Below are 10,892 nucleotides of genomic sequence, written 5' to 3' on the forward strand. Positions count from 1 at the left end.
GGAAGGACGTCTGAGGCTGTCAGCTTACTTGTCAAAGCCAAACGACCCCAGACACGACAGAACCAACGGAGCGTTCACACACGAATACATCCTCGCGTTTCAGATGATTGTGGCTTACAGCTACAACAACAACCAGACACTTTTTTCTGTACTTTCGTGATTTTTACCCTTTTGGCCACTTTAAAGTGGAATCTCCAAGATTTCTGTTAGGGACACCTTTGGAATACGCGTCACATCCCCTATAGATGGTTACCATAGATCCAAATGAGGTCATCACACACACCCAGTTTGTAACAATCATTATATATATATACATTATATTATATACCAGGGGTTCCAGCAGTGTGTCCTTAGATCAATCCCCATTGTGGCACTTCATTCTGTGACTTTGCAGGAATTTATGTTCATGAAACTTCAAGATTGCAGATCACCTCACCAGGTATGACCAAGCATCCGAGTGCTTGGTCTTAACTAAGCTATTTGAAGCTTTGTATCATGCATTCTTTATTGTCCCAAAGAAAGAAATTCAACAAACAGCTGTTACAGGTTTATCAGAAAGAAACTCCCATGTGGCAGACGAGAAATGAACCACTGAAACACCAACGCATATAACTTAAACAAAATCTGAGTATATTTTATAGTATGATACAGATATAGTTGATCTGTTGAGGCTTAATTCAGAGAGAGAGATCGTCTACAATATATTTCATACAACCTAGGCGGCAGAAGCTCAGAAGATAGTGGGTTGACTTGCAACCGGAAGGTTGCTGGAAGGTCGCCGGCTCAACGTGTGCCTAAGCATGACACCAAACCCTAAGTGCTCCAGACAAGCTGGCTGTCGTCTTGCATGGTTGACACCTCCGTCGGTGTGTCAATTTGTGTATGAATGGGTGAATGTTAGGGAATAATTACAAAGCACTTTGAGTGGCCACTGGTTAGAAAAGGGCGATATAAATGCAGTCCATTTACCATTTTGAGTAAGGCCGACTTTTGTAGTTTTTCTGTATTTTATTTTTATATTGGATTAAAAGCAAGCACAAACGCCTCTCCTCCTTTTCTTTGAACCTATATAATATCCCTAATGAAGACCTATTTTTGATGTTGTAAGAAACGTAGTTGAACCAAAATTCAAGTCCAGTGCTTGGCCCAATTTCTCTGAAAACCATTCATTTTATCCGTACTACTGCATGACATGAGGTCTCTATCATAAGCTCTTTTGCTAATTTTTTACTTTTTTTTAATTGAATGTAATTAAGTAAATGTAGGTTACTTGAATAGTTACTCTAGTTCATGCTGAGTTTGTGGCTATGATGATTGTGTTTTAAACATAATTATCATAATCAAGTGTGTAATCAAATTGCAGTGGTGTCATCCGACACTGAAAATGCCTTCAAGCTGGTTTGTTTCAAAGCTGAAAAAACCCAAACTGTTAGAACGCGATTAAGGAAAAATTTATAAAATGCAAAATAGGTGTAGACACAAAAACGTCCATAATTTAAAAATTATCAACAGAAGAAGAAATAAAAAAAAACTTTTCTGACGTTCTGTCAAATGTGTTTTGTTGCAGATAGTTTTACTTTTACTAAAATGCTTTTGGCAAAATGTTCAACCAACTGAAGCTCCCCCCCGCCCTCCCCCCCTTCCCTTTCCAACAAATATGGTGGCCTGCACTGACCCGTACTGTGTAAGGTGCCTGTATTAGTTCTTCCAAGATGGTTTTGTCATAGTCATCATATGCCGCGTTTCCACTGCAGGGTGCGGAACGGATCGGATCGCAAAGGGGCGGTAGGGAGGGGGCAGTATAGCCCAGCTCAGTTCCGAGGTCGCGTTTCCACTGCCGACAGTACCCTTGGTGGTAGGCCGGATGTCAATCGCCGCGGCAGCTACGTAAACATCGTAAACAACGTCTTCCTCCGCAAGAATGCAGACGAACGTCTCCACCTCCTTGTTCGCCCAAGCAAGCTTTTTACGCGACATGTTAATTGTAAAGAATAATACCTCGAGGCTACTGTTTGTTTGTTTTTATCACCGCGTCACCCGGAAGTGACGATTCTGTCGACCAATCAACGGAGGGGGGGTGTAGCTAGAATTCCAGGGTACCCTTTCAGGCGTCTGGTCTCGTTTTGGGTACCGCAACGGAGGAGTCCCTAGAATGGGGTCGGAACGGGTACGGCAAAGTCCGGGTCACGCCCACTTTTGGCGGTGGAAACGCGATCCGACCCGCACCTTTGCGATCCGATCCGTTCCGCACCCTGCAGTGGAAATGCGCCAATAGATAAAAAAGCTTAAAAAAACCTAAATCAGTTGTGTGTGGTTGACAAAACAAACTAAAATAAACTAAAATAATTGAGAACATCTATTTAGTTTTGGCCTTCGTAATTTTTTTTTATTCATAAGCCTTCTATTTACAGTGGATATGAAACTGATCTCCCAATATTTTTGCTGTGACATTTTTAATTGCACAATATTTGATCAGACCTTTTCGTCGTCATAAAATCACGCTTTCGCTGTCATTTCTTTTAAAAGTCCTCTACACAAGGGAAAGCACGCTCCCTTGAGTAACTACACGTTAAATAAACACAACATGTATCTCTGGCCTGGAGTAAAAAAAAAAAAAAAGCATGTATAAGACTATAGGGCCCTTAGCTAGCCGCCGGAAACCATCCTGATCACGTGACCTCACCTTTTTGCCACACCTCTCAGTGTGGACTTTCAGCCGGCCACAACGAATTCTAGGAATGACAATGTCACCTGGGTCAATTAGGGACTGTGTCATAGATGAAAACGGGCCAATCAGAGATTGTCGTAGATTATGACAAAAAACATAGCGGCTCCCAAAGAAACAAGCGGTCACGTTAACATTAGTAGAGATAACGGAAAGCGGAAAAATGTTTTGCCATTCTTTCTTACTCTGTGTATCCCCTGAACTGATGAGGTCACATGATTGGTTAGCTGATTGTTAACTGACACCTGTATCGAAACAGAATGTGAAGTCACCCGATCATGTGGGTCACCAGGCTAGCCAGCAGCATGTCCTACAGATAAATCTAGATACTTTTGTAATAATAATACATGTCGAACACGTTGTCACTTTCATCCACAAAACTGGCATCAATCTAGACTGGACTCCTGCCACTCAGAACAGTGAGCCAGAAACAGGGGATTAAGAGAAAGTATGAACGTCGTCCCTCTACACACAGATGGTTAAGCGTAGCTTAGGTGCACGTACCACACACTGTTTGTCTGACAGTCTGTCTTTCCCAAGCCAAGCATGTCCATCCGGCTGGCAGCTCTGAACCAGGTCGATTTGGAGTATACACACTTATATACAATCAACAATGTGCATAGTTTATAACTATAATTTACAGAGAAAAGCTTTTGTTTTACATTTCACATTAGTTAATTATCCACCTTGCTTTCTGCTTCATGTATGTCTGGTTCCCTCTTCTGGCAAACAGGGAAATTACCTATTCCTGGTATCATAATAATAAAACAATGCTACCCTACTTCAATTTCCAGTAATCCACAATAAATAATCCACAAGCAAATACAAAAAAAATATGATATCATTTCGTAAACAGGATTTTCGAGCGAAGATTGTTTTACGTTGAGAAAAAAACGTCGGAAGCCGACGAAGCAAAGCGCGCACGCAAACCCCCACACACCTCAAAGCCTGACGGTCTCCGCCTCGGGGAGTGGCCTCCGGACGAACTCCTTCCGGTGGGAGAAGCGGGTGAGGTCGACCCTGTCGTGCGTCCCCTCCCTCTCCCGCCGCAGACTGTGCAGAGACCAGACTAACTTCCCCAGCGCCAGCGTGCAGATGACCTCCGGCACCAGCAGGGTGGTGTACAGGGTGAACCTGGCCTTGCACCGCTCCACCTTGCTCCTGCGCCGGCAGCTCGGCTGGTCGTGGCGGAGCGGCGGGGGTCGGTGTCCGGGCTCCGTGGGGCAGGTGAAGAAGACTACCGGGGTGTGCCTCGGTGTCGGTGGGGTCGTTGCCATGGTAGCGCCGGGTGACGGAGTGCCGAGAGTTGTCATCGTGGTCGTCGAGGGCGACGTGGTAGTAGGTTGCGTTGTTGTGGTAGTGCTGGCTATTGCACAGGTCGTTTTTGCTGGCGCTGTTGTAGTTAAAAGAGTTGGCCAGGTTGTCATTATTGTTGCAAGCGCTGCTGTTGTTCTTAACGTGATGAGGGTGGTAGGGGGAGTGGTGGTTAGGGCGTTTGTAGCGGGCGTAGGTGTCGTTGGGGTGGTGGCGGGCATGGGGGTGGCTGTCGCGGCGGCGGTTGGGGTGGTAGTCGTTGCGGTTGTGGTGGTTGGGGTGGTGGTGGGGGTGGTGGTCGGGGTGGTGGTGGGGGTGGTGGTGGGGGTGGTTGCCGTGGTTGGGATGACAGTCGTTGTGGGGGTGGTGGTTGTAGTGGGGGTGGTGGCTGGGATGGTTGTTGTGGCTAGGATGGTGGTTGGGGTAGTGGTGGTGGTGGTCGTTGTAGTTGGGGTGGTTGTGGTAGTTGTAATTTGGGTGGTGGTTGGGAAGGTTGTAGTGGGGGAGGTCATGGTTGGGATGGTAGTAGGCGGGGCGGTGGTGGTTGTGGTGGAGGCGGTGGTGGTTGTGGTGGAGGCGGTGGTGGTTGTAGTGGAGGCGGTGGTGGTTGTAGTGGGGGTGGTGGTGGTTGTAGTGGGGGCGGTGGTTGTAGTGGGGGCGGTGGTTGTAGTGGGGGCGGTGGTGGTTGTAGTGGGGTTGGTGGTTGGCATGGTAGTGGTAGATGGGGCGGTGGTTGGCATGGTAGTGGTAGATGGGGCGGTGGTTGCCATGGTAGTGGTAGATGGGGCGGTGGTTGGCATGGTAGTGGTAGATGGGGCGGTGGTTGGCATGGTAGTGGTAGATGGGGCGGTGGTTGCCATGGTAGTGGTAGATGGGGCGGTGGTTGCCATGGTAGTGGTAGATGGGGCGGTGGTTGCCATGGTAGTGGTAGATGGGGCGGTGGTTGCCATGGTAGTGGTATGTAAAGGAGTGGTGGTTGGAGCAAGGGTGGGGCACACAAGTTGATCCTCTGTTAGTGAAATCACCTCCCTTCCACTTAAATCATTTGGAAACTTACACACCACAGGAGGAGTGTTTGTTAGCACTTTAGAGTTGTCTTTCATCCATTGGTATAAATAAATGAAATTGCAATCACAACGCCAGGGATTATCATTGAGGTCCACTCTTATCAGGGCTTTCAAAGGTTCAAAAATATCTTCCGGAAGGTTCTCCAGCATATTGCCTGATAGCTTAAGGATCGTTACCGATGTTACCTTTTCAAATACGTTTGCATTCAATGTTCTGAGTTTGTTGTTTGATAAATATAGCTTTTTAAGCTTTGCAATGCCGTCAAAATATTCGGAAGATAAAGTTTTAAAATGGTTTTTGGACAGATCTAATTCCGTTAAGTTAGTCAGGGGGCTGAATACTCCACTAGGAAGACTGCTTAGGTTGTTTTGATGGAGCCTCACCTCGGTTAATTTCGGCGTGCCTCCGAACAAAAGCGCTGGTAGACCAGTCAGTTGATTTGCATGCAGTGTCAGTGTTTTGAGCAGACTGAAGCCAGTGAAATACTCTGGTGGTAAATCAGTGAGAAGATTGTTGTCCAAGTATAGATTCCTTAATTTGTCTTTATGTGGAAAAAGTCTTGGTGCTAGTTGAGTTATTTGATTTCCCTGTAATCCAATTTCCATCAGATTGGGTAAAGGAAGGAAGACCTCTTCTGGGACAGAGGTGAGTTGGTTTTCGTAGAGCCGTAATGTCTGCAGTGCGTCGAGTTGTGAGAAGAGGCTGGGGGAAATAGACGTCAGGTTGTTTTTGGCTAAATGCAGGCTCTTTAGGCTCTTGAGCTCATCGAAGGTGCCGTCCTCTATGGATTGGATACTATTCATGTGGAGCTGGAGCTGTGTCAGTTTTATCAGGCCGTCAAACAGACCCCTCTGAAGACCACCAAGCTGGTTGGACTTCAGCACCAGCGACTCCAAGTGTGGGACTTCGGCGAAGACTCCCGCTGGGATGGACGTGAGCAGAGTGCCGACGATCTCAAGTTTCTTGAGGCTGTCCAAACCCTCAAAGGCCCCGGCCTCCACGGACACTGTGGGCGTGGATAAGAACTCCACCTTTTCAAGCTGAGGATTGGCCACAAATGCTCTTTTTGGGATGGTAGGGATTTTACTTTCCACAAAGAAGACCTCTGTGACCCAAGGCATCAAGGTCTGTGGGATTTCTGTGGTGGAGGAGGGGAAAGCCATTTGGTATTCTTTGGTTTCCGTCGCTGGGTTTCCATCTGCATCCGAGGAATACAGAATCAACAGAGACAGGGAGAGGAGGAAGAAGAGTCCTTTGGGGAAAAAGGCCCCCGGAAATGGAGTTCTCTTAGACATGTTCATTGTCTATAGAAAAGGGAACAGAACTTTTTGAAAATAGAGAAAATATCATGCAAAACAAATGTTTAAATGGAGATAGGAGAAGATAAACATTCTGTTGGATGTTTTGATAAAGATACACTTTCGCAAACTTTTGCAGTACAAGGTCAATTCTGTTTCTCAGGAACACGTCACATTCATATCATATCAAATAAAATATTTACAATATATATATGCATACATTTAATATATATACTTTTTATAAAATTATACATAATATAATTATTCCTTACCTGAAAATGTAATGGGCCGTTCAAGTGAAATAGTGGGCTTTAATGAAATGGTGAAGAAAACTGAAATGGTGAAGAAGACCATTCTATCTACTATATCTATGCAGGCCAGCAGTTCATGAAGAGTGTGGAGTGCCCATGCAAGGCGTGGCCTTCGTAACGTCTGCCCTCAAACTGATAAGCAAAGGGAGGGAAAATACTTGTAAGGACCCATATTTACTGTCCAACTGAGGTATGCTGACAAAACTTAACAACTCACACTCATTTACCTTTTATTTCTTAACAAATCATGATCCCAGCAAAGTTCATGTCTCATGATATTCAATTTGTTAATGCAATGTAGATAAAAAAAATAATAATTAACTGATGATTATATATTAGAAGAAAACAAACAATCCATTTAGTATTTAAAAAAAAACATTTTGGAATGAAATTCACAATTATAATAATTATTCATGCCTATTTGAGTGGGGTGTCCACTTTAATATATTATACATTCTTGCACCAGAGGGCAGCATTTCGAATTAAAACCATTGTGGCGGTTATGTGGAATATAGACTTGGAAGTGAGATAAGCAGAAAGCATGAAACTGACTCAGATTCTATTGAAAGATCGTGGAAAGGTCCTTCTGCAAAACAAAACATGATATAAGGGGTGTCAAATGAAATGACACTGGGCCAATAAGATCACTTGTCAAATTATCATTTAAATGATCGCCTCAGATTTTCTTACACTGCTCTTTATTTCTTCCTTTTTTTAAGACATAATTAAATTCTCTCTAGGAGAGTTACTTTGTAACCTTCCAAAAAAGGCTACGGATACACTAATTGTAAAGGTTTATTCAGAGTCATAATAGTTTTAGCATGAATATTGATATTGAATATTGAATTTAAAGCAAGACGGACGTCTTTGCTTTGTCACACAAATTGAATCTATTATGGGCCAATATTATGGATCTATGGATTAAGGATATAATACTGTATTTCCTTAATGTAGGCCTATTTTCCCTAAACAGAGGAAGAAAATGTCCAGTGGTTGGCCCGGTTGAAAACCATTCGTCCTCATCAGAATTAGTCAGCTATCTGTCACATTTACCCCCTGTATATACATATATATACCCCCTGTATATACATAAATACCCATTGACGCGCCAACGCGTGACGCTTTGCCGCGATAGCCAATCAGCGTTGAGCTTGAACCGATGTCACTTGCAGAGAGACGGAGGACGCACAGAAGCAGAAAGAACATGGACGACCAAGTCAATCGATTCAGTGTGTGCTGAAACGATGAGGAGGTGGTGAAACTCACCGAGCTGTGAACGCCTACGGAGGATGTCATGCACTAGAGTTTAGATAATCTGCCCGAGCCCGAGCCGTCCCGCGGGCCGGGTGGGGCCGATATTTCCCACCACTATCTTCGGGCCGGTTCGGGCCGGGCCTTTGATCGAGCGTTTGTGTTTTTTATTTTTAAATCATTGCTTTATTGGCGTAATCTGAGGAGAAATCTATGCCATAAACAGAAATATTATAGGCCTTCTTACACGGGTCTTCTCAATGCTGTGGAACGCTCCGTTCACTTGTATGGTAGTAGTCCGGTAACCCCAGCGTCTTCGGTTGCTAAGCGACGTCAACGTCTTTGGCGGACTATTTCTCTGTTAATCAACACTACGAATGCTGGTAACGAATAAATTGTAAAAAGACACACCATGTGGAGTTATTGTATCGTGTAATAAGATGGATGGATGGATGGAAAACGTCGCCGGTCATTATCGAAAATAAGCCCCTTCAGGGCGAAGCAAGACACCTCCGCTGGGAATGCTCATCGAGCTGCGTAGGCGCGTTAGGCAATGATCAAGCGTCAGGTTTGGCGCGTTACTCGCGTAATCTAACGCGAATCCGTTCAGTGTGGCATCACCTTAAGTCTTGAAGTCTCGAAATAGCGGAGAAAGTATTGTGTGTTGTTTAGTCAAAAAATAATAAAGCGCCCAAAATTAACCGTTAGTTCTACGTGACGGATCCTTCCAGTCTTTTCTCAACGGAGGGGGGTGACTAACAACAGGAAGGGGGCAGGGCCAGGTTGCATAGCCTTTCCAGTATTTACCAATGAGAAACCAGAAACGGCGAGGGGGCGGTATCGGATTCCGAATTTCGTCGTTGGCGTCGTCAGGCCTCGGAACACGCAGGCTTTCCCGAAATACAACGCAGACTTTGACCTTCAACCAGCGGGCGTCTCCGTTTCACGAGAGGAAGGCTATTATTTTTGGACAATTCAGCTGGTGTTGTATTTGGTTAACACTGAAAGGAATAAAACAAACCGATAAAGCCTTCGCACCTGCGTGCCTTCGAGCCCTGCCGAGCGGTTAAAAAACTGGTTGCCACGGGGAGCGTTTGTCTGTTTTCCTTTTCCTTGAATGTGTCAGTTTCAACTGAGGTATACCTTGGTTGAAGGAGGATTATGGTTTAAATCGTCTTTATGCTTGAAAACAATGGACCGCTACCCCCCCCACCTACCCAGCCGCTCCCGAAACACAGACACACACACACACACACACACACACACACACACACACACACACACACACACACACACACACACACACACACACACACACACACACACACTGTGGCATCCCGCCCCTGAAGCCTCGGCCTTCACGGTCCCGTGGGACCGTGAAGGACGGGGTGTACCACCCCCACCCACCAGCCGGCGACGGAGAGCACCGGGTCCTTCCCCCCAATCAGCGGGATGGGGGACACCTGGCGGCAGGGAGGAGGAAGGCCCGGAGCCACTATAAGAGAGGCAGAGACACGCATGGACGGGAGAGGCAGAGACACGCACGGACTGCAGAGGCTTGAGGCTCACGGAGGCCCGAGCGCACCCTTGTCCTTGTCCTGGCCAAGTGGCAGGGACCCTACGAGGTGGTGGAACGCGTGGGCGAGGTGAACTACCGGGTCCGCCAGCCAGGGAGGCGGAAGCCAACACAGCTGTACCACATAAACATCCTGAAGCAGTGGAGGGGGGGGGAGCAGACACCCGCCGACCCCGCTCCCTTGGCCCTGGCGGCCCGGCAGGAGATCCCGGAGGTCCCGGTGGGGGAGGACCTCAGCCCGGCCCAGAGGCACGACCTGGACGAGATCGTCCTCCGACCTGCCGGGGAGGACTGCCGCCACCCACCACGACATCCGGACGGCACCAGGAATAAGGGTAAGGGTTCCGCCCTACAGGATCCCAGAGGCCCGGAGGGAGGCCATACGGGCCGAGGTGCGCCGAATGCTGCAGCTCGGCGTGATAGAGGAGTCACGCAGCGCCTGGTGCAGACCGGTGGTCCTGGTGCCCAAGCCAGATGGGTCCTTTAGGTTCTGCAATGACTTCAGGCGGCTGAACGAGGCATCGGAGTTCGACGCCTACCCCATGCCCCGGGTCGACGAACTTATCGAGCGCCTGGGCCCGGCACGGTACCTGTCGACCCTGGACCTGACCAAGGGGTACTGGCAGGTGCCGTTGACCCGGGCGGCCCGGGAAAAGACGGCGTTCTCCACCCCGGGGGGACTGTACCAGTACACTGTCCTCCCTTTCGGGGTACACGGCGCCCCGGCCACATTCCAGCGGATGATGGACCAGCTCCTGAGGCCCCACCAGGATTACGCGGCGGCATACATCGATGACATCATCATTTACAGCGCCAGCTGGGATATCCACGTCCGCCAGCTAAGGGCCGTGCTGGGAGAGCTGCGCAAGGCGGGCCTCACCGCTAACCCGGCCAAATGTCGCCTCGGGAGAGAGGAGACGACGTACCTGGGGTACCGGGTCGGGAGAGGGACAGTGCGGCCGCAGGAAGGCAAGGTAGCCGCCATACGGGCCTGGCCGCAACCCAGGACTAAGAAGCAGGTAAAGGCGTTCTTGGGGCTGGTGGGCTACTATCAGCGCTTCATTCCCGGGTACGCCACGCTGGCCAGCCCCATGAACGACCTAACCCGTAAGGCCTTGCCAGACCGGGTCACCTGGTCAGAGGCGACGGACCGGGCGTTCAAGACGCTCCGGGAGGCCCTGTGCTCAGAACTGGTACTAATCACACCTGACTTTAACCTCCCTGTGATTGTTCACACAGACGCCTCGGAGGTGGGTCTTGGGCGGGTCTTGTCCCAGGTCCGGGCCGGAGAGGAGCACCCGATAACCTACGTCAGCCGGAAGCTCCTCCCCAATGAGCGCAACTACTCC

At 48.1% G+C, this 10,892-nt stretch overlaps 1 protein-coding gene across 1 annotated transcript; it reads right to left on the reverse strand.

Annotated features, from left to right (window-relative positions):
- Positions 1–4,353: 4,353 nt before the first annotated feature.
- LOC132469526 (carboxypeptidase N subunit 2) lies at positions 4,354–6,807 on the reverse strand (the record flags this gene model as incomplete). Its single annotated transcript, XM_060067517.1, has 2 exons — positions 6,678–6,807; positions 4,354–6,431 (listed from the first exon to the last, which is right to left on the reverse strand). A coding segment is annotated over exon 2 (2,055 nt), but the record flags the coding sequence as incomplete, so codon positions are not given.
- Positions 6,808–10,892: the final 4,085 nt, after the last annotated feature.

The sequence above is a fragment of the Gadus macrocephalus genome, chromosome 12, assembly GCF_031168955.1.
Source record: "Gadus macrocephalus chromosome 12, ASM3116895v1".
NCBI classification, from domain to species: domain Eukaryota; kingdom Metazoa; phylum Chordata; class Actinopteri; order Gadiformes; family Gadidae; genus Gadus; species Gadus macrocephalus.